Source organism: Staurois parvus, unplaced genomic scaffold, assembly GCF_062004578.1.
Source record: "Staurois parvus isolate SC_StPar_1 unplaced genomic scaffold, SC_StPar_1.0 ptg001627l, whole genome shotgun sequence".
In the NCBI taxonomy this organism is placed as follows: Eukaryota; Metazoa; Chordata; class Amphibia; order Anura; family Ranidae; genus Staurois; species Staurois parvus.
The window spans coordinates 520419-545525 of NW_028319423.1; the positions used below are offsets into that span (position 1 = coordinate 520419).

Genomic DNA, 25107 nt, shown 5'->3' on the forward strand with positions numbered 1-25107 from the left:
CAAATAATTGGTGTCAGTGGGATAATGGCCACCAGTAGGAGAACACCCCCCAAATCGTTGGTGTCCCTGGAATCGTAGCTACTAGGGGAGAATAGCTGCCAAAACAATTAGTGTCACTGGGATAGTAGCCACCAGGAAAAAATAGCTCTCAATTTTATTGGTGTCAGTGGAATTGTGGCCCCCAGGAGTGAATAGTTTCCTAAGTAATTTGTGTCACCAAAGAAAATATAGTCCTTTAAATCATTGGTGTCAGTGGGATAGTGTCCCCCAGTGGTAGCCTAGCCTCCCCAAATCATTGGTGTCAGTGGGACTGACCACCAGTGGTAGACTAGCCTCTCCAAATCATTGGTGTCAGTGGGACTGTGACCAATGGTAGACTAGCCTCCCCAAATCATTGGTGTCAGTGGGACTGTGACCACCAGTGGTAGACTAGCCTCCCCAAATCATTGGTGTCAGTGGGATTGCGATCACCAGTGGTAGACTAGCCTCCCTAAATCATAGGTGTCAGTGGGACTGTGACCACCAGTGGTAGACTAGCCTCCCCAAATCATTGGTGTCAGTGGGATTGTGACCACCAGTGGTAGACTAGCTTCCCCATATAACTGGTGTCATTTGAACTGTGACCACCAGGGAAGAAAAACTCCCAAAGCTATTAGTGTCAATAGGATAGCTGGCTTTACTAAGAAAGTAGCTCACTAAATCTTTGTGGTCAGTGGGATTGTTACCACCTGTGGTAGAACAACCCCCAAATAACTGGTGTTAGTAGCACTGTGGTCCCCAAGAAAGAATAGCCACTCAAATCATGGTATCAGTGGGATAGTGGCTCCTAGGGGACCAAATCATTGGTAGTAGGATTTTTGACCCACAAAGGGAGAAAACCCTTTTAAATCATGGGTGTCGGCGGGATAGAGATTGCCAGGAAACATAGTCCTTCCAACCATTGATGTCAGTGGGGTAGTGGCCACCACGGGAAATTAGCCCCTCAAATCCCTGGTATCAGTGAAATAGTGGGCCCCAGGGGAGAATGGCCATTCCAAAGCATTGGTGTCAGTGGTGGACAGGAGCAAGCGCCATCTGCAGATGAAGAATGGTAATCCTCCCACACACCGCCCACCAGTGCCTCTCCTAATCAGGTCTTTCTGTGGAGAGGCACAGCAGCACCAGAACTATTTCAGATCCATCAGGTTCAATTCAATTCACCCCTGGAGTCATTTCAGTCAGCAGTGGATAAATTCTGGAGTTCCTCTTTAAAGCCCAACTAATTAAACAGTATAGAGAAGGGTTATTAGGTTTTATTTCTGTCTACAGAGAGATTTTCACTCACTTTCCATTTCATCTGAGACACGAAACAGAAGTGATGGGAAATCTACCCAGTGGGGGACACAGGCAGCACATAAACCTGAGAAGGTACGTACCCTTCCACACTTAGCAGTACCTCCTGTCCTCAGATGTGGCGTTTGAAGTAAACCTGCTACATTAAACCCACCACCTCTGACCTCTCCTTCTAAAAAACTACAAAAAATATGCTTTGAAATGATGGAATCTTGAGTTGATCAATTATTTTACGTGTATGGACAGCATGGGACATTTTTCAGATGCCTAGACACATGAGGTCCTCGGGCAGAGTATAGCAGGACATCAGACAAACAGCTTTCTCCCCAGAACACCCGTTATATTATAGAGATATCTAAAGTACAAATTCCAAACTAAGAGGACTATTTCTCTTTTAAAGGACAGTGGCCAAAGCCTGTATAGTTAAACTGTCCAGTTGGGTCCATAGAAGCCATGGTTTCCATATCCTACACCAGGGGTCTCCAAACTTTCTAAACAAAAGGGCCGGTTTACTGTCTCAGACTTTAGGAGGGACAGAGTGGCCAGTGGGAGCAGAAAATATCCCAGCGTAAGTAGGAGTAAAAAAAAAAAAAAATGACATACTATTTGTAGTCAATGGAAGGAGGAACAGTGCCCCGTCATTGGTACTAGTGGGAGGAATATTGCCCCATCACTGGTGTCAGGGGGAGGAACAGTGCCCCATCACTGGTGTCAGGGGGAGGAACAGTGCCCCATCACTGGTGTCAGGGGGAGGAACAGTGCCCCATTACTGGTGTCAGGGGGAGGAACAGTGCCCCATTACTGGTGTCAGGGGGAGGAACAGTGCCCCATTACTGGTGTCAGGGGGAGGAATAGTGCCCCGTCATTGGTGTCAGTGGGATGAAGAGTGCCCTATCATTGGTATCAGAAGAAGGAATAGTGCCCCATCCTTGGTATTAGTTGGAGGAATAGTACCTAATTGTTTATATTAGAGGGAGGAATTGTGCCCCATTATTGGTGTCAGTAGAAGGAAAAATACCCCATAGTTTGTGCCAGTGAAAGAAATGGTGCCTGCTTGTTGGTAACAGTGGGAGGAATCAATCATTCTCTGAGGGTCAGATAGAGGCAAGCAAAGGGCCGCATTCAGCCCATGGACCACAGTTTGGAGACCACTGCCCTACACTGATGGGGCCAAAAAGCCTGAAACCACTGTGTGTAGTTTGAAGTAATAATGATTTTGAATATTTAGAATTATTAGAATATTGGGCTATATCTGCACCAGCTGTTCTGTGTGTGCATCTGGCCAATGTACATAGAGGAATGATTTGATTGACTCTGCCCACTGCCCTGAAATGGGGAATATTTTTGGGATATGTAATGAAATGAGACATGAGAATATCTTCTGTTCTAAGAAGGATGTACTGAGCTATGCATGAATGTGGTTGGATGGCCTTTGATTCCTTCAACTCATTCCTTTCTATAATCAGCCTCTCTCAACCGTTTTACTCCAGAGGAACCTTGCAGTGATTTTCAGATCTTGGGGAACCCTCCAAAAACGGTTCATTGTTGGAAACTGAGGAAAAATGCCCCTCACATTGCTGGTCAGTGGGAAGATTGTGCCCCCCTTAACATGGTGATCAGAGTTACACCCTTCAAGACAGCTATAATTGGCATCTTTCTGTTGGCTCTGCCAAATGGCGTTAGATCCAGAACTATGCAGGCTCCACCAGACGGGAAGTCGATCAGCTATAGGTCAAGGAACCCCATTCAACCTTTGAAGGAACCCTGGTTGAGAATGACTGACCTATATTGTTATATGGTCTCAGAGATCTATATAAAGCAATTGTTCATTGCATCATGCTGTGACATCATCAGCGCACTCACCTCTCGAAGCTCCAGCCTCTGCGCCACCGCCTCCAGGCACTCCTGCCCCGAGCTCTCCACCGACAGGGTAAACTCCACAAACTCATTATTAAGCAGCTGGATCCGTGCCACCAGGCAACTTTTACTGGACACCGTGTACCTCCGCGTCCGCTTCAACTTCAGCCCAAAAGGAAGCGGCATTTTCCCGAAAGAGCAGATCAGCTGCGGGTCTTACGAGGTCATCCAGCGGCCATTAAATAAAGGGAGAAGAAGCCGCACGTGGAGAACATTCAGGAGCCTAAAAAAGGAGACACAAAGCCATCAACAAAAAAAGTTTCTAAATGGGTGTAAATACAGAACGGTTGCATGCCAAGTCATGGGGATCTAATCAATATGAAGCCCACCAGACACGCATGCAATCATTGAACAATCAACTTTGGATTTAACCAAAACTATACAATATGAATATCTACCTAAAATGTCTGATCTATCTGTACCCAACCAGGCCGGCTGTTCCCACTATATAGTCGATTGCTCTAAAAGAGAACGAAAAAAATCTAAAACCTCACAGAGGGAAGAAACTCCCACAACCAGCTATTGTATTCCAGTACCTGGAGCTGTCAAAATACCCGAACAGTGCCTTCATCCGATTGGATGCAGCAGCTATTGGAATGATAATTTTCCGCCTGGCTCCTTCAATTTTCCCATCAATGGACGACAGTCAGGAGGGTGCCAGCAGGGCCAACCATGGCTCGAATTTCAACCAGTTCATGAGGAACCAATTTGCTCCAAGTATGGCCAGCTTTAAAGGACAGGACTTGTAGAAGTGTCAGCTTAGATTGATACCAAACCCACACGGATTAATTTACATTGCCCCTTCTCTTTCTGTGTGTGGATGAAAGCTCTGTAATGATTTTAATTAAAAAGAAAAAAAAAAAATCTAAAGTACCTTTTTCCTAATCGATATACAGCTATCACATGACCCAGTTCTTTCCCAGCCTGTCTATAGGGAAACATAAGGAAGAGGAGCTTCTAGTTCTCTGCTGCTGGCCACATGCTCAAAATAACAAAAAAAAAAAAATTTTAAATTACAAAAAAAAAAACACCACAGCATTTGGGATATAGTAAAAATAATTAATATCAATAAAAATATGTTAAAATCGTCATAAAGAAATATATTTGAAATCAAATCTTTGTTATTTTTTGGCAATAACATGATGGGGGCAGATTTCTGCCAATCACGCCCCTCCAGACTATGTCTTAGAATAAGGAGGAGGTGTAGCCTCCATCAATCAAGATGTAATATCCCACCCCTATTGTGTTTAACTGGTTAGCGGGCATGAAGAAGGAAGAAGAGAGTGGGCTGTCATTTACCACTGTGTATATGCCCCGCCCACAGGTGTGACTCTAAAGTAACATGGGCTGCTCAGATGTGATAGGGAGGACATGCTCAGCATGGAAACTTATTGAAAACTGAGCATGTGCAGAAGCTGCCAACACTAGTCTGCAAAATCCCCAACTGCACTGGGGGCATGGACATAAAGGGAGAGACAGAACAGCAGGATCAACCAGTTCTTTTTGTTGGCGAATACAGAAAATGAAATAGTTACCGAGTATGAACAGCATGTAATACACCATTTAGTCATAGTTTTATATGGTGTAGGTTTAGTGACACTTTAAAACTATGAATAATGGGACTGCAGTTCTTATAGTTGTCGCAAACTGGCATTGAATGGACTACTTCCAACTTTTCTTTTTTCCTTTAAAGGATTTTTTTTTTACTCTTCAGTGTAAGCTTTGATTTACAATTTTTTTTCAAAGTGATTTTTTTTTTAATATATGTAAAAAAAGCATTTTTTAAATTACTCAATTGTTTAATTTCATATAGATTACGGATGATCCTGTTACTGAGCTATATACACATACACACGCACACTGCCACCCGGCAATACCACAGTCTGTTTATAATAGGCAGCACAGGTTTAACATGCGTGTGCAAGTCAGCTATTGTCTCTGTAGCACAACGACCCTGTAGAACTGGTAACAGTTTATTACATAAGCCTGAGGCCGCACACGACGTTCTATTATGTAAACGATTTGAATACTGTATAATGTTCTACACAAAAGAGCTCTTTTATTTATTTTTTTTGCTTTTCAGTGGAGATTTCAATTTAAACAATTTTCTGTTAAAAAAAAGTGATTTTTTTTTTCATATTAAAATTCAATTATAGATTTTGCAAAATGTATTTGTTTTATTTCCTATAGTTTATGTAATCTACTGGTATATATACATACATACATACACACATATATACACATACACCCTGCAGTATCACGGTCTGTGTATGAAATAGTCAGCACAGGTCTAACATGCATGTACAGGTCAGCTATCGTCCCTGGAGTGTGACAACCCCCAGTGAAAAGTTTCATGTCACAATGCTTCATCAACACCAGCCATGATAATGCAGCACCTTGTAGAACTGGTAACACACGGCTCCTTCATTTATTACATAAGCCTGAAGCCACACACAGCATTCTGCTCTGTAAAGTATTTGCATACAGTTTATGACGTTCTACACAAAAGAGTTTTTTTCTTTTTTAGTGTAGTTTTCGATTTACACAATTTTATGTTTTTGCATGTGTGTGGGCTGGCGGACACTTGTAGTCCAAATCGCAGCAGGTCTGTGGGTTAGCGGACACTTGTAGTCCATATCTCAGCAGGTCTGTGGGTTAGCGGACACTTGTAGTCCATATTTCAACAGGTCTGTGGACTGGCATCTGGGGCTGGTAATCCAGCGTTCTGCTCTGTAAAGTATTTGCATACAGTGACGTTCTACACAGAGTTTTTTTCTTTTTTTAGTGTAGTTTTCGATTTACACAATTTTATGTTTTTGCATGTCTGTGGGCCGGCGGACACTTGTAGTCCATATCTCAGCAGGTCTGTGGGCTGGCGGACACTTGTAGTCCATATCTCAGCAGGTCTGTGGGCTGGCTGACACTTGTAGTCCATATCTCAGCAGGTCTGTGGGCTGGCTGACACTTGTAGTCCATATCTCAGCAGGTCTGTGGGCTGGCTGACACTTGTAGTCCATATCTCAGCAGGTCTGTGGGCTGGCTGACACTTGTAGTCCATATCTCAGCAGGTCTGTGGGCTGGCGAACACTTGTAGTCCATATCTCAGCAGGTCTGTGGGCTGGCTGACACTTGTAGTCCATATCTCAGCAGGTCTGTGGGCTGGCTGACACTTGTAGTCCATATCTCAGCAGGTCTGTGGGCTGGCTGACACTTGTAGTCCATATCTCAGCAGGTCTGTGGGCTGGCTGACACTTGTAGTCCATATCTCAGCAGGTCTGTGGGCTGGCTGACACTTGTAGTCCATATCTCAGCAGGTCTGTGGGCTGGCTGACGCTTGTAGTCCATATCTCAGCAGGTCTGTGGGCTGGCTGACGCTTGTAGTCCATATCTCAGCAGGTCTGTGGACTGGCTGACACTTGTAGTCCATATCTCAGCAGGTCTGTGGACTGGCATCTGGGGCTGGTAATCCCCACATTCATGGCGGCTGCGTTTGTTCCTGCTACAGAGCAGGCTAGGTGGTACCTGTGCAAAGACGGTGGACGCTGAACTTCCCGGGTTGCCATAGATCTGCCGGGATGCTCTGTGACACAGGAAATTACTGCGTTATCTAGAGGCTGGCCCTCTCATGTTGCAGCTCTGTGGCTACTGCAGAGGCTGCTGTGTCTCTATGAGCTCCAACTGTTTACCTTATCACTCTGCTGCTCCAACCTGGGTCCTTCATCTGCTCTGCTCCCTGTAGGTCGCCTCAGTGGTTTGCTGGTTTACCTTGGATGCATGCACATGAATTTTGACTGAGATGTGGGATAGGTTATATCCCCCCTTACGCTCTTGCTAAAAGCTGCAGCTTCAGGCACTGAAGAACTAATGGAGAGGTATTTTTTTTCCTTTTTTATTCATCTATTTTTCTTCTCTTTCTGTAATTTTTTTTTTCTTTTGCTACTTTAAGAGTGCTATCTGTGTACCTTTTTGGCAATAAGAAGACTCCAGTGCAGAATAAAGTGTCCGCCAAGAGCTCGGTCCAAAGGTCTCCTGTCGTCCAGGACAAGAAGCTTCACCAGAACAGTCCAGGGTGAATTAAATATCCACCAAGTGGTCGTTCTAGCATGCAATCGCCAGTGGCCCATTGCAGTTGTATGGAAATGGGGCGAGGAAAAAAAAAATCACATCACCAAAACGCTTCCAAGAAGAGTAAATCCTCTGGCCAGCACAGGAAAAAGGTCTTCCATCCCTTCCAGAGCCTTTTCTCTAACCCACCCTGAAGTGTTGGCTTGTTGGGGCATTGCCAGGCAAATTGGTGTGCACATTCTATCTTAGGTTATTCATTTTCTGAAGGCAAAAGTGAAGATTAGATCACTAGTGGGAATTTGTAACTTGGCTTGAATGCCTTGCTGGCACCACCATTTTACCCAATAACTTTGTGTTCCTTATTCCATGTGGCTCTGAGGACATATTTCTTGATGGCAATTGCTACCACAAGGACAGTGTATGCCTTTTTAGCTAGAGAGCCATACTGCTGGACCCTCCAAGATAGGGTCATTCTGAGACAGGTCACAAATTTCTTTCAGAAATTTCAACTTCAATCCATATAAGTTGGGAGTCCGTACTTTTATCTTGTTTGGAAAATGGATGGTCAGAGGATAAGTGGAAGAAGTTAGATCCGGTTCATTCATTTTCAGTATATCTGAAATGCACGGACATTTGTGAATGAGATACTCTCTATACCTTCCATCAAGGTCCAAGGAAGGACTTCACGGCACTACCCAAGGTCATGGCTTTGTGAACTGTCAAGACCATTCAGATGGTCTACAAAGTCCTAGGCTTGCCGCCACCTTTGGAAGGGAGAGCCAATTCAACGAGAAGCATCTCAATCTTATGGGCAGCATACGCTAAAGTGTCAGCAAAGGTGGTTTGCAGGGCAGCAAGCTGGAGCATGGCAAATGCATTTATTTGTCACTACAGAATGAGTATGGCTTTTCCATCGGTGCAGTCTTTTTTGGATCTGCAGTTATTGCAGCGGCTGTCAGTAATAGAAGTTTATATGCAGCATTCAGCTTATTTTTTCCCCTTCCTTTGTTCCTTTTAGCATTGCTTGGTACATCCCGTGGTAGGCTGACATGGGGAGGTCAAGGAATAGGGAAAATTGTATTCCATACTTACCGTAATTTTCCTTTCCTTAATCCTCCCCACGTCAGCCGGGATGCCCACCCAGTCTCTGTCGCGAGGCGTGATTTGTTGAACGCGGAGTGAGGAGGGAGACAGCCGCTCTTATGGGCTAGGAAAGAGGTTGTCCTGGAGGGGTCAGAGAGTGTGGAGCTGACCCCTGGTAGGCTGACATGGGGAGGATCCAGGAAAGGAAAATGACGGTAAGTATGGAATAAAATTTTCCCTAATATACACTCACCAGCCTCTTTATTAGGTGCACCTGTGCAATTGCTTGGTAAACACAGATTGCTATTCAGCCAATCACATTAGCAATTTGTGTCATCAAGCCATTGAACAGGTGTACCTAATAAGGAGGTGAGTGTGTGTGTTGTGGAGTTTTGTTTTGTTTTTTTTAAGTGGGTGTGGTTTTTTTTGAGATGTCCGTTTAGGCTAGTTTAGCATATTTTAGTGTTTTTTGTGAAATATTGCTTTGTTTTCTTCATTTTACTTTTTTTACCTAGGCAAGCAGAAGGCGAAACTTCCACTATAAATCCAATAAATGAAAGGGGTGGGCCAAGGACAGTCAGACTGGGGAGGAATGGTCTAGATCGGGTGTCGGCAACCCGCGGCTCCAGAGCCGCATGCGGCTCTTTTTCACCTTGGCTGCGGCTCCGGAGCACACTGCCCACCAGGTGACAGGCAATAGGGTCTTCTGTGTGCCGGGCGCCCGCTCCCCTCCCTCCTCTCGGGCGGCCGCCCCAAAAGTCAGGACTCTGCAGCTAGCCCAGCAATGGGCAAACTACGGCCCGGCGGACCTTTTAATCCGGCCCGCGAAGCGTGGCAAACATTGGCTGTCAGGATGTAGGCGGGGCAGCGTGACAAACTCCTCTCCTCTCACAGTCCGCCCTGAAGACCGGAACGGCGCGGGAACACGGCGAGAGGAACGCGCGGAGCAAAGGTAAGTGAATTGACACAATATGGGGAATGAATTACTATAGGGGGGATGAATTACTATGGGGGATGAATTACTATATGGGGGATGAATTACTATATGGGGATGAATTACTATGGGGGGATGAATTACTATATGGGGGATGAATTACTATATGGGGGATGAATTACTATATGGGGGATGAATTACTATGGGGGATGAATTACTATGGGGGATGAATTACTATATGGGGGATGAATTACTATATGGGGGATGAATTACTATGGGGGATGAATTACTATATGGGGGATGAATTACTATATGGGGGATGTATTTTCAGTTTTAAAAATGTGGCTCCCAAAATAAATTTCAATCGTGGTTTTGGCGAGATTTGGCTCAGTTGAAAAAAAAGGTTGCCCACCACTGACTTAAGGCTATGATTGTGATTATGACGATACACTGTGGCCCTGATTAACCCTTTGCTTACTGGGCCCTTAAACCCCCTTCATGACCAGAGCGCTTTTTGCAATATATGCAGTGTCAGATTTGTTTTAAATGTTGCAATGGTTTTGCGGCTCCCAGTCTTTTTTTCCCTCTCAGAAACGGGTCCAAGTGGCTCTTTATGTCTTAAAGGTTGCAGACCTCTGCTCTAGATGATGGTGAACGTCCAGCTAGGAAATGAGGAAATGAGGCAGAGCTCTATGTGACCTGCTGCAGCTTCTAATGCAAATCACTGCACTCAGTATTAACTTACTGTATGTTACTATGATGTCATTATTCTCATATATAAATTGTAGCTTTTCTAGTTAAGTGTTCTTGCATGGCAGACCACTTCCTGTTCTCTCACATATATATTCTTATTATTATAGCCAAATTTACCACCCTAACTCCTCCCACAGTTTTTACATTACATAGACAGTAATATACGGAAACGTGCGGATTGTTCCCGATTGGTGCGCTATTACTTTGTGGAACGTTTCACCGAATGGTTCACGAAATATCGCTGTTTTTGTGGTGAAATTGGTCCCATAGGAATGAATGGCGGAATGTTCAAAACTAGAGTGGGAGCTGACAAAAGCTAGAGTGTGAGTTGAAAAATCAGGACATGATTTCTAAACTGCCATCACTCCCTCATTTTCAAGCCCACCGACACAAATCTTATATCAGAACGTTCAGCTATCCCTGCTGTCATTAAAAATGTCCACGGCTAAGCCAGAGTCCTGATAGTTTTCACAATATGACTATTTGTTTGCAACTCACGCCGCCCATTGACATTCATTGAAACTGCACTCTAGCCACCTCAAATTTGAAGGGCAATTTCAAAACTGCGACTGTGCCTTCATTTTTAATATTTCAGAGACATACTATGCATCAAAATGTAGGTCTGGGTCTTGTGATTCTCACAATATAAAGCTCTTCGCTGTAGGATTTATAGTTTTTAAAACTACGACCATTTGAAGACGCCAGTGAAGTGAGCAATTTGGAGCAGTTTGTTTTTAACCGCTCTTCTCAGCCCTATTTGAAATCTAATTTTGAATTGGTGACAGTTTGGCCGGCTTCTGGTTAAAGGTTTGGAAATAAGTTTTCTACAGTAGAGAGTATTTGAGGTGATAATGCTGATAATGTTTTTATAAATGTATGTTTTAATGTAACTGTGAAGCACTTTGGGCAACAACATTGCAATTAAATGTGCTATATAAATAATTAAAAGTTGAAATGCATTTCTCACTCTATCCAGCTTGCTTGTGCACTTTTTAAATTTGATCAATTGGTTAGTGTAATATTTATTATCTTTACTCACTCCAAACACTCCACACTGTTACTCTGCCCACTCAATAAAGTTAAGGTGGCCATAGATTTTCTTGCCGAATTATCGGCCAATAAAAAAAAAAAATAAAAATAAAAAAAACCGGCAGATATTCGTACCGTTAGTGGGGAAAAATGTCGGCCGTTTTTCTTAACCTCCCTGGCGGTATTGCCGAGTGTAGCTCGGGGTAAAGTTTAAGTCCCACAAGCGGTAACCCCGAGCTACACTCGGGAATACCATGCGGCGCTGCTCCGGGATCCCTCTTGCACTTACCTTGTCCTGCGCTCCCGCGATGTCCCTCCTGCAGTGTCCCTGGCAATGTAATCCGGTGGATCCAGCACCTGTCTTCTGGGTTCTGTCCCCTGTGCGCGTCGGGACGTACGGGGGATGGAACAGCGGGAAATTTGAAAATGACAAAAAGTGACATGCACTAAAATCTCTAAAATCACATAGTATAACATTCCTGTATCAAACAATTTCACATACATTTTGTCCCGAGTGCTTTGTCCGGCGCCCTGCCTGCATTTTTACTGTTCTTTCTGCCTGGAAACTGAGAAACGTCCATGGCGTCCAAAAAGCGTCCCTTTAGGTCAAAAGTGGTTTTAAAACGGCTAGAGAACAGCGATAGTAAATCAGAACCACTTGCAGAATTGAGTGATAATGATTCATGGGGGAAATTCATCATCAGACACTGAAAACGATTTTGTGACTTTGCTCAGCGATGTGCGAACTTGGCGCTATATTTCAAATTTCAGTGTTTTTGGTTTGATTATATTATTGAATTACATTTATTATGATATTTTTTACGATTATTCATTAAATTATAATTTATGATTTCGTGTTTCAAGTTTTTTCCTACCCGGGATGTTTACTAGACTCTTGTTCGGACAGATTTCAGTGAGTTATTCCTAAGAATTACAGGCCTACAATATAAAACGCCAAATTTCCATGCAAAATAATGGCACCGCTTTCAGCACCAAAAATCTGAAATAATCATACCGCCAGGGAGGTTAATTTTAAGAGATTTTGAAAATCGTCCAAGCTGGAAAATCCTGGGACGATTTGTTAAATAGGCCGATTTTCGTGGTAATTTATGGTCAAATCGGTCGTTCTTCTCCAGATTTGACAATAAATTGACTATAAAGAAAAAGAAGAAATAGATTTTGCAGGAGAAGAAGAAATAGAATATCAAGAACAAGAATAGAAGAAAAGAGAAGATGAAATAGATTTTGCAGAAGAAGACGGAGAAGAAAAAGAGTTGCAACATTGTATCTATTTGTATGCATTTCGGATACGGATGTTTCTATTCAAGTACAAATAGATACAATGTTTCTCTTCTTCTTCTGCATAATCTATTTCTTCTGTCAAATATAATAGGGGGTCTCTATGCAGGAACACCGCTATTATATTAATTGACGGCCATAGACGGGACTAAAACCCGGCAACTTTTTTTTTTTTAATTAGTGGCCACGTCGGCCGTCTGAACGACCGATTTACGACTTTAAAAAAAAAAAAAAGAAAACGTCCAATTTTCCCCACGTCTATGGCCTGCTTTACTCTGCCCAGTCCAACCTTTTCATAGTTACTCCAGCCACTCCAACCACACAACATTTACTCTGCCCGCTCCACCCAGTTACTCCGCCCACTTCAGTTGTAGACTACTGGTGGAGGCAAGAACACTCCACACAATTTCCCCAGAAATTTTAGATTTTCTAATTATTATATTCGTTAATTCAACAAAAATTTATAAAATATATAAATTTATAAATACATGCATAAATTTATCAATAAAATGTATCCATTTGTATTTCTTTTTTTTAAGTTCTAAAAAAAAATTAAATAAAAATACATGTATTCTATTAATAATTACTAATATACAATTACTCTCAGATTTAATTTCGCAACAATGACTTAATGTAGGCTAAAGTTTCCCTTGAAGTATGACATCATCATCCTGATGTGGAGAATAGAATTCTCTGAAGGTTAGTGGGGGTCATTCTATATATCTCGGTTAATACCGGAATTCCTATCCAATGCGCTGGCTGCTCTTCTCCTACTACTAACGTAAATAAATGATTTCTCCATTACTCATTCTATATAGTTGCGTTTGGCAGTTATGTAAGTGTGTGGAGCAGCAGCTGGCAGGCGTATTAATAGAAAGAAATGAGTCACAACAGGTAATTTTAGTATCAGTAATTCTATTGACACAAAAAGAGTAGACGGATAAATATCCAAACCGTCCCCGCTAAAAACTGCATGGCAGGTCTGACCCGAAAATCTGCAGAGAAGCAAAACGAGGACACTACGAAATATGCCAGCTGAATCCCTGCAGGCAAAGTGCATGGGACCAAAATGGAACTCCAGCCAAAATTTGTGTTTTCTTGTTTGTGGAGTGATGAAGGGTAAGAGCTTCTGTTGGGTTTTAAGAAGCAATAGCAAGGAAACCACGCGGATGGTGACAGAGCCCAGAATGGTGTTTTGGGGGTTTAACCACTCTCCATTCATCAAGGTTGTCCCGATAAAAGGGGATTTCTTGAACCCCCAGAACATGTTGGCTCTCTATTATCGCCTACTCTACTTACTTTTAGGTGATCACAGAAAACCTCTCTCTTAAGGGAAGCCTATCCCGCCCTCTACTAATACTGGAATCTTCTACTTTTCCAACCAGTCCATCCCCCACAGTTATTACCTATTGTACCACTCACCCCGCCCTCCTAGATTGTAAGCTCCAAGGATCAGGGCCCTCAAATCCCTCTTGTATTGAACTGTATTGTTACTGTATTGTCTCCCACTATAATGTAAAGCGCTGAGCAAACCGTTGGCGCTATATAAATCCTGTATAATAATAATAATAATAATAATAATAATAATTCTGCTAATGGCTAAAAAAAAACCAAAAACACCACATTGTGGACTCAAATATTGGTGTGGTGCCCATCCTACTGCTTCGTAAAGCCCAACACAGGAACACAGGCTCAACTGGTACTGACAGCAGTAAACCATTCACGATACAGGGACATCCAGTAACAGTCCAAGCAGGTTTGTCCTGCAAGGCAGCAACAAAAATAGCATTGATGCAGGATGGTTACATACAGAAAGTCCTTAGCATACAGCAAAACATTTGCTCTTATGTGCTAAGTAATCTCAGGTCAGTTCCTGACAGCCTCTTACAGAACGTAGTGATGTTAGCCCGAAGCTCCACCCTACGCGTTTCGTCATCCGTCTTCACGTTCATCCTTCCGCTCCGTGAAGACGTCTGATGACGAAACGCATAGGGTGGAGCTTCGGACTAACGCCACTACATTCTGTAAGAGGCTTTCAGGAACTGACCTGAGATTACTTAGTAGCACATAAGAGCAAATATTTTGCTGTATGCTAAGGACTTTCTGTATGTAACCATCCTGCATCAATGCTATTTTTGTTGCTGCCTTGCAGGACAAACCTGCTTGGACTGTTACTGGTTGTCCCTGTATCGTGAATGGTTTACTGCTGTAAGTACCAGCTGAGCCTGTGTTCCTGTGTTGGGCTTTAAGAAGCAGTAGGATGGGCACGACACCAACAGTCATCGAGTCCACAATGTGTTGTTTTTGGTGTTTTTTTTTTTTTTTTTTTGAGTCATTCTATATCTCACTACATTCTGTAAGAGGCTGTCGTCTCAGCTTTCTATGGTTTTAAACGAAATGTGTTTGCTGCTAGTGTCGGCTATGACACTGTTCCATGTGAGTGTATTATGAGGAGTTTTTACAAATAAACGTGTCGCACGGTATCACACGATCATTTGTTTTTCTTTTCTGAGCCTGTGTATGAAGTTCTCGGAATTCGGTCTGGAAGTTTTCGCTGCTGAGTTTATAGATCTGCAGAGTATTGCTCCCAGAGGGGATAAATAAGTGTCTGGATATCTGAGTCTCCCTGACTTGTAATATACTACATCAACAAGCTGAAAGAGGAATTATTTGAAAAGCTGGTCACCGCTGAGTCTACCTGCAGAGTATTGCTCCCATAGCAAACAAGTGCAATTGCTAGTTTATAATTTAACTGGCGATTTGCTCTGGTGAGTTTATTCATTTCTGTTGGTGGTGGATTTGCACAAATCTATTCTTATGGTCAGGGGCGGACTGACCATTTGAGCACTTGGGCACTGCCAGAGCTCAGTAGGGGGCCCCATTAGATGCCCCTGGTACCTTTCATAGGCTTTTTTGGGTTTGGGCAAGGACACAGGGGCCCCCTGATCTCCTATTGCCCAGGGGCCCCATGAGTTGTCAGTCCACCCCTGCTTATGGTGATGGACATTTTTCACTGTTGATGGAAAGAGAAAATTCTTAGACTTTTTTTTTGGTTATTTAATTTTTTCACTGTTTTATTTATAACTGACAGACTTGACATAAAAAAAACCTTTCATAAAAAAAAAGAAACCTTCCAAAAACAACACCTGTGAGGTAAGCCCATGAGGTGTGAACCAGGCAGCAAAGGAGCTCCACAAAATATTGCACACCATGCAGAAAAAGCCCAGCTGAGGTCAAAAACACAAGAAACCATCCAATAAACGGTTTGACAAAGAATGCAAACCACTGAGGAACACCTTATGGACTGTCTCAAATAAACACAAAGACCCCAAAATTGACCTAAGGAAAGCCCATGGCACCCCTACAGAAAAAATACAAACAAACCCTTAAGAAGAAAAAACAAAAAAACTTCATCTCCAACAATCTGCAACAGTTAGAAGAGGCACTTCAGGAAAACTCTTTCTGGGAGATATGGAAGAATACTGGCTCGGCACCCAAGAAAAATAACCTCCACATCCAAAATAGTGACACCTGGCTCAACCACTTTAACCTCTTGCCGACCAGCCACTGTAGAAATACAGTGGCAGGTCGGCACGGCTGCACAAAACCACGTTTTAAAATGTGCTTTTGCAAAACAGGTAGGGGGCGTGCACGAGGCGCGCCACCGCCCTACCTGTCCCGCCGGTCATGGCCGCGGATGTCAGTGGCCAGGTCACGGCTGGTCATTACCGGCCGTGTCCCGCCGATTAGCGGCAATCACTGACAGAGCACAGCCGCAGTAGCTCTGCTTTCTGTCAGTTCCCTGTCAGCTCCTGACATGCGGAGCTGGAAAGAAGAGTTTCTCTCTCCCGATATATGTGTCTTAGTGCAGTACACACCCCGGCCCCCTAGTAAAACACTCCCCTCACACAGTTAACCCTTTCAGTGAATAAAAAGTTAACCCCTTCCTCCCCAGTGCCATTAGTACAGTGTCAGGGTTTTCATTTTGCACTGATCACTGTATTGGTGTCACTGGGGATGTCAGTGACCCCAAGTCAGTTCGCCCCCAGTGTCAGAATGTCCGCCGCAGTCCTGCCATAAGTCCCTGATCGCCGCCATTATTAGTATAAAAAAAAATAAAAAAATCCCAGTATCTTTCCCGCCATTTGTAAACGCTATAACTTTCACGTAAACCAATTAATTTACACGTATTGGGTTTTTTTTTTTTTAGCAAAGACATGTCGCAGAAAGCATTTTGGCCAAAATTTATGACGAAATGTGATTTAAAATTTTTTTTTCTACTGGACATGGTTTATAGCAAAAAGTCCAAAATATTGTTTTTTTTCTCAATATTGTCAGGCTTTTTTTTTTTTATAGCGCAAAAAAAAAACAAAAAAAAAAAAAACGCACAGGCGATCAAATACCACCGAAAGAAAGCTCTATTTGTGGGGAAAAAAAAGGATGTAAATTTAATTTATGTACCGTATTGCATGACCGCGCAATTGTCCGGTAAACTAGCGCAGCGCTGTATAGCAAAAAAATGGCGTAAATTGCAGTATCTATACCATAGTTTGTAGACGCTATAACTTTCACACAAAGCAATCAATATACACTTATTGGGATTTTTTTTACCAAAAACATGTAGGAGAATACATTTTGGCCTAAATTTATAACCAACTTTGAGTTTACTATATATTTTTTATAGCTGAAAGTAAAAAATATTGTTTTTCTTCAAAATTCTTGGTCTTTTTTTGTTTATAGCGTGAAAAATAAAAAGCGCACAGATGATCAAATACCACCAAAAGAAAGCTCTATTTGTGTGAAAAAAAGGACGTAAATCTCGTTTGGGTGCAGCATTGCATGACCGCGCAATTTTCAGTTGAATTAGTGCAGCGCCGAGTAGCAAAAAGAGGCCTGATCATTAAGGGGGGTAAATCCTCAGGAGGGCAAGTGGTCAGGAACCTCTACAAAGACATTCCAGAAGAGGTGCTAACTTTGGAACAAAAAATCATCAAGACACTAAATGATAAGGAGGAAAAAAAAAATCAAAGACTTTCAAAGCCCCCTGGAAGTATCAATTACACTACATGAAATAATGGAAAAAAATTCAACACCTGCAAACTAAAAAAAACAGCGGAATGGATGGAATCCTGCCAGAGATAATTAAACACGGCTCCCAAGGTATACAAGCTGCAATATGTAAAGTTTTCTACCTGGTCCTGAGTGCTGGTCACTACCCTCAAGTATGGAACCAAGTCCTCATAACACCAATCCACAAGAGTGGAGACCAGTATCATCCAGCCAACTAGAGAGGAATATGTGTCAGCAGCACACTAGGGAAACTATTCAACAGTATCCTCAACAAAAGCATCCTCAACTTCCTGATGCAACACAATGTCCTCAGTAGAAGCCAGGCAGGGTTCATGCCAAATCCTCCGCACTACAGGCCACATCTACACCCCGTCTCATCAAGAACCATGTCCACAATGCAAAACATGGAAAGATATTTGCCTGTTTTGTGGACTTGACTCAGGCACCCAGGCCTGTTTCTGAAACGATTAGAGAGTGGAATAGGAGGGAAAGTATATGATGTCATCAAGAGTCCATATACCAAAAACGGCTGCAGCATAAAAGGTGAGCGGGAAAAGAACAGAGCACTTCCGGCAGGCTAGTGGAGCTAGACAGGGCTGCAACCAGGGGCGGACTGACCATTTGGGAATTCGGGCACTGCCCAAGGGCCCGGGGTCAGTAGGGGACCCCATGAGATGTCCCTGGTACCTTTCATAGGCTTTTTTGGGTGTGGTTTAAGTGTGGGCAAGGACACAGGGGCCCCATGATCCCCTATTGCCCGGGGGCCCCATGAGTTGTCAGTCCGCCCCTGGCTGCACCCTAAGTCCACCCTCTTCAACATCTACATCAATGAAATGGCTGCAGCTCTAGAATCCTCCCCAGCACCTGGACTGACTATGTGACACCGAGATGAAGTTCCTGCTGTATGCGGATGACCTCCTACTACTGTCTCCAACAGAGAAAGGCCTACAAGACAGCCTGGAAGTGCTGGAGAAATACAGTGCCACATAGGCACTACCTATCAATTCAAAGAAAACAAAAATCATGGTATTCCAAAGAAAGAACACAAAACAAACTAAGAGCCCTTCCTTTACATTAAACAAATGCACTCTTGATGAATCCCACAACTACACATACCTTGGCCTTGAAATTAACCAATCAAGAAGTTTCAAGCCAGCCATAGAGGCCCTTAAAGACAAGGCATGCAGAGCCTTCTACGCCATCAGGAGACAGCTGTACCACCTAAAACCACCAGTAAGAGTCTGGCTTAGAATCTTTGATAGCATTATCACCCCAATACTTCTTTATGGCTGTGAAGTTTGGGGTCCTGTCACCTACCCAGACCAATCTAAATGAGCTTGCCAGAAATATTTCACCTGGAATTCTGCAAGCACCTCCTGCAAGTCCATCGGAGCACCTCCTCCAAGTCCATCGGAGCACCTCCAACAGTGCTTGCCAGTCTGAGCTGGGCAGATTTCCTTTGCTTCTCACAGTACAGAAGAGGGCGCTTTCATACCAGAGCCATCTACAAAACAGCAGTTCTAATTCACACCATCATAAGGCCCTACTGACCAATAAGGACCAGTCAAAGCCATGTGGCCCTCAACAGCTCATCAGCATCTTGTGTATCCAAAACACCCAACAATCTGGCCTGACAAAATCTCAAATGGAAAACATAATGAATGATTCCGATGAATAATATGTTGAGAAATGAAATAGCAAACTCAAAGAAACGGTTTACCAATCACTGCAGACTACAAACTGGCCCCATACCTGGAGGTGCTACAAGACCCCAAAGACACAGACCCTAAGCCAGTACAGACTGAACGCACACAGCCTGGAAATTGAATCAGAATGGCACAGACAGACCTATAAGCCCAGGGAGAGTAGACTGTGCCAGCAGTGTGACCAGGGGGTCCTGGAGGATGAGGACTGCTTCCTGCTACAATGCCCCAAATACTCATCAGTGAGGGACACTGACTTCCAGGGACTCTCCACTCTCATTCCGGACTTCACTTCTATAGAAGAGAGGAGGAAGCTCCAAATTCTAGTGGCAGAAGAGGAGCTAATGGAGAAAATAGCTGCACAATATATGACAGCATGCCACAGACTGAGAGGGACATGAAAAACCGAGGACTTTAATAATATAAAGGGGATGGGGGAAGGGTCCCTGTAAAGGTTTTTTAAGACTCCAGGACCCAGGCCAAAGCTTATTGATATCCTGAAAAAAACATAAAGGTCGTTTTTCTCCACATAAGCCATAAACCTTGAAGCCCCTCACCATGTGTATGTGAGAAACCTAGATGACACACAGTCCACAATCTTGCCAGCCAGTGCCTCACATACCTTGCCCATCTGCTTAGACCTGTGGAAGGAATACATATTGCCAAGGTACATTGGACTTGTGATAGTCCTTCAGCATGAGCAGAGCCAGCAAACATCTTGTGACTCTTGCATTCCTCCATTTGTTCAGAGACATCCACTGTAGTGAAGAATAGCTTGTACTTAAAGAGGACTGTCTATGCTCAGCACTATGCGCTGGGAGAATGGGGACTATGGCCAAGTAGTTGGCACAGTTGCCTTGAAGTGTTGAGATCATGGGCTCAATACACACCAGGCAGTATTTGAATCTCTGTCTGTTGAAAATGCAGCTAACAGTGCAGTGGCATCTGAAGTGGAGAAATGTTACCCTTGCAGTAAATATCCCTCCATGCTGCAAGGATTTCCTCCTTGTTTTGTAAGGTGAAATACTACCTTATTCCATGCTTCTGAAGACCTCCGTGTTACAAAAATGGCCTTCCGAAGCCATTTCTCTTCACTGCCTGATCAGATACAGCTCCATCGTCAAGACAGTATCCATGCTTCTGTATTGTATGCAAGGTCGCCAAAGGTCTGCCCACATCCTGGAACAGGAGGAGGAAAGTGGCGGTGCCAGAGGAATATGGAATAAGTTAAATAGTTTAAATCACCCTATTCATCATCCCCTAGAAAAATGAGCAAGGGTCACTTTGACTCCAAACCCAGAGTTGAGCATTAATTTGCTCCCAGTGACTTCCAGCACAACTCTCAAGAATATTAAGCCAGTAACCAGTCATCATAGAGAAGTTCCGTCACCTCTCGGATATCTTTTCTCTTACTCCACCTGTTTGGGGACACTCTGCTATCGGAACGCATTCCATTGCCAATAACAAATCAATCTGTCTCCTATTTTAGAATCGCACAAGGTCTTTGTTCAGCTATGGAGATATTACATTATCAATGTGGACGCACAAATTCTAAAAGCAGCAGGTGGACATTCTTATATATGGAAGGTTGTGTTTTTTGTTATCACTTAAGTGATACGATAGATAGATAGCAACAGCTCAGACCAAAATTATAGTTAGCATAAAGAAGGTGCACATAGGTAGGGTACGGCACTAATTAATACTAAATGTACCAAGCACACAAACCATCTACCATCCAAATAATGGGCCACACATGAAAGACTTTCAACTCAACTTCAATGGAACATCTTCGGTGTGCGGCCCATAATTTGGATGCTGGACTTCAGTGGAGCTACAGCGGACTCCATGGCTTTGGCACCTCGCGGAGTCGCAGAGGCTCAAAAAGGATACAGGCGGGCTTGTGAGTGGTGGAAGTGGTTGGGTTCATTCAACACAAACCAGCCACCAATTATAGGACATGCACTATATTGCCAAAAGTATTGGGACGCCTACCTTTACACGCACATGAACTATAATGGCATCCCAGTCTAAGTCCGTAGGGTTCAATATTGAGTTGGCCCCGCCCTTTGCAGCTATAACAGCTTCACCTCTTCTGGCAACCGCAAATCCCAGACACATCCATCAGATTGCCAGACAGAGAAGCGTGATTTGTCACTCCAGAGAACACATCTCCACTGCTCTAGGGTCCAGTGGCGGCGTGCTTTACACCATTGCATCTGATACTTTGCATTGCACTTGGTGATGCAAGGCTTGGATGCAGCTGCTCGGCCATGGAAACCCATTCCATGAAGCTCTCTACGCACTGTTGTTGGGCTCATCTGAAGGCCACACCATGTTTGGAGGTCTTTAGCTATTGACTCTGCAGACAGTTGGCGACTTCTGCGCACTGTGCGCTTCAGCGCTGACCCCGCTCTGTCTTTTTTTCGCGCCTATACTTCATGGCTCAGTTGCTGTTGCTCCCACTTTGTTATAATCCCACTAACAGTTGGCCATGGAATACGGTATTTAGTAGCAAGGAAATGACACGGATGGACTTATTGCACAGGTGGTCACCTATCACGGGACCACGCTTGGAGTCATTGAGCTCCTGAGAGCGACCCATTCTTTCACCAATGTTTGTAGAAGCAGTCTGCATGCCTAGGGGCTTGTTTTTTTACACCTGTGGCCATGGAGGTGATTGGAACACCCCAATCACATGATGTGGAGGGCTGGCCCAATATTTTTAGCAATATAGTGTATTTAAAAATGGATACATGGAGAGCTGGCTTAGCGAGAGGCAGCTCCCCTCTTCCATCAAATTAAAGCAACACACCAGAAGCCCAACATCCCACAGGGAAGCCGAAAACCTCCAGTGTGTTTCTACAACAAATTAAAAAAAAAAAAAAAAAAAAGCGACAATGGCCACTACTCAATTTATAAAAAAAAAAAAAAAAAAAAAAAGAAAATCTTCAGGGACGCCAGTGGCAGATATTCAGCTCTGCTGAAGCTCTTCATGGTGTCTACTGCTGCCAAAAGGAAGAGCGTCATTCTTAAAGTGGTAGTAAAGCGTTTTTTTTTTTTTTTATGTTTTACCTACAGGTAAGCCTTTAATAAGGCTTACCTTTAGGAACTGTAAATATCTCCTAAACGTGTACCATTTAGGAGATAATTACTTTAGCAGCGCTGGGTGATGTCACAAGCACATCCATTTAGAGAGCCATACCGCGGCAGAGACTACAGCACGCATATGCAGGAGTGACGTCACCGCAGCTCGGCCAAACAGCCGCAGCCCAGGAAAACAGATGCAAACCGTGACAATGCGTTACTAGAGGGCTTTGTTTTCAGGGAAGTCTTTCATGTTGTGCTAGTATGCGGTGTATACTAAAACACATTATGTTCTTAACTTGCAGGGAGAAGATTTTTGTGGATTACTACCATTTTAATGCTGCATTCCCTACACCAGCCATTCTCTACCAGGGCTCTGTGAAACACTAGGGTTCCACCTCCTCCAGAGGTTGCTAAGGGTTTCTTGAGCAATGAGCTTCTTTTCCTCTCAGATAAGTGACAACTGACACCAATGATCTTTTTAGGTTTCTGTAAGATAGGAGATGGGGTCTTGGGGATTCTTCCCACCAACCTAAGGAGCATTCTTCCCACTGCCCGCCAACCTAAGGAGCATTCTTCCCACTGCCCGCCAACCTAAGGAGCATTCTTCCCACTGCCCGCCAACCTAAGGAGCATTCTTCCCACTGCCCACCAACCTAAGGAGCATTCTTCCCACTGCCCACCAACCTAAGGAGCATTCTTCCCACTGGCCACCAACCTAAGGAGCATTCTTTCCACTGGCCACCAACCTAAGGAGCATTCTTTCCACTGGCCACCAACCTAAGGAGCATTCTTTCCACTGGCCACCAACGTAAGGAGCATTCTTTCCACTGCCCACCAACGTAAGGATCATTCTTTCCATTGCCCACCAACCTAAGGATCATTCTTTCCACTGACCACCAACGTAAGGATCATTCTTTCCACTGACCACCAACGTAAGGATCATTCTTCCCGCTGACAACCAACGTAAGAAGCATTCTTTCCACAGCCCACCAATGTCAGACACATTCTTCCTATTGACTACCACTGTAAAGAATATTTTTCCTACACCAGTGTTGAGAAATTTTTTTCCACTAACCACCAATGCAAAAAGCATTCTCACCACTGACCACCAATGCAGGGAGCAACATTCCTGGTGACCATCAACCAACTATAGTTAATATAGGCAGGGGTTCCCTGAGACCAGAAAACTATTTTGAGGCTTCCTCCATTTTAAAAAGGCTGAGAATGGCTGCCCTATAGCATAGAATGGGAGACTGGAATCCCAGAGTAGAGGTACAGAACTGAGAAATCGGGTGACGATATTTCTCTGGAAACCCGAAGAGTAAAAACCAACTGGAAGGAGTCAACACAATGGCATCTAAAAAAACATGGAAATATCAGTTGTGAATGCATTAACCCTTTACATTTCCGGGGTGGTCTTTGCTGGATGTATGCACTCCCTGTATCACAGCCTGCACATTCTTGTGGTCTAAAACAGTTGCCAGGTCGAAAATCAATGCCAAGTGAAGCTCCTCTCCAGAGAGCGTCACAAGACCCGTGACTCAGTGCCGCCTTCCAATGGAGGTAAACAGCCGTATGCCAGGCAGGATGCACATGTAACCCTCCTGTAGTGTAGAAGTCCATGTGACAGCAAGCTGCGCCAATCTCTGGAACCTGTGTGCGTTTACATTTCGATTTTGGACCATAAAGTCTTGACAGAGCAATGCCAATAACTCATAGCTTTAGGAATGACCACATCTACATCATGCACTGGCACACAAAGGATCGCAGTGTAAGCATTTACTGAGCACAAAGAATGCAATTCCTGTAGGTAGCAAAAAAAAAAAAAGGAATCAGGTGCTGCAATAACTGGATAGTATATTAGGACAAAAAAAAAAAAAGATAAAATAAGCAAACCAGTAAAATTAAATAGTGATCGCGGAATACAAGCAGTATGCAGGAAAAATATGTTACGTTTAAAGCAGCCAATGGATGATTCTGTTTTTTTTTCGTTCAACCATCAGGTCTCAGGAGGGATTATATTATACTTTACAGAAACTTCAGATAAAGTTTATCTCTTCTTGAGATTACTGATCCCATTGCATCCAAAACCTCAGCACAATCTAGTTTCTTTCTGAATATTTTTAACAGAGCAGCCAGATAATACAGGCAAAGGTTCTTGGCAGTGTCCAGAACAGGGGCGGACTGACCATTTGGAAACTCGGCACTGCCCGAGGGCCCGGTGTCAGTAGGGGGCCCCATGAGATGCCCCTGGTACCTTTTTCACAGGCTTTTTAGAGTTTGGGCAAGGACACAGGGGCCCCATGATCCCCTATTGCCCGGGGGCCCTATGAGTTGTCAGTCCGCCCCTAGTCCAGACAATCTGGAAAGGTCCCACCTTGTGATACCGCAGTGTTGCAGAACTAAACTCTAGGGTCTCATGCACACGGGACGTTTTTACAGTGGCTGTTTTTGGCTTTTTTTTTTTTTTTTTTTTTTTTTTTTTATAGCCAGTAAACTCCTCAGCATGTTATACTATGTGTTCAGCATTTTTTGGCAGGAGCATTTTCCGCCTGGAAAACAAAACAAAAAAAAAAAAACAACACAGAACTAGTGGGTTTCAAGAGGAGATTTTTAGCTGTAAAAATGCTCCAATGCTGATAAAAGCTGAAAAACACTGAAAAATGTGGCTATCCAGCGTTTATGAGTGTTTTTGCGCCTGAAGATTGTGGGAGTATAATTTTGCTAAAAAACGCAAACAGTGAAAAACAAAAACACTATAAAAAAAACCTCCAGTTTTTAATGCAGCATTCTACAGCTAACGCTACTGGCTATAGTACTACAAAGTTTTGTAGA

At 43.6% G+C, this 25107-nt stretch overlaps 1 protein-coding gene across 2 annotated transcripts in view; it reads right to left on the bottom strand.

Annotated features, from left to right (window-relative positions):
• Positions 1-25107, bottom strand: part of PTPN21 (protein tyrosine phosphatase non-receptor type 21) — a 109780-nt gene that overhangs the window by 74904 nt on the left and 9769 nt on the right. For both annotated transcript variants that reach the window (XM_089663113.1, XM_089663112.1), the window contains exon 2: positions 3196-3472. In XM_089663113.1, coding sequence (XP_089519239.1) covers positions 3196-3375 — 180 coding nt within the window. In that variant the 5' untranslated portion in view covers positions 3376-3472. The remainder of the gene's footprint in view (positions 1-3195; positions 3473-25107) is intronic.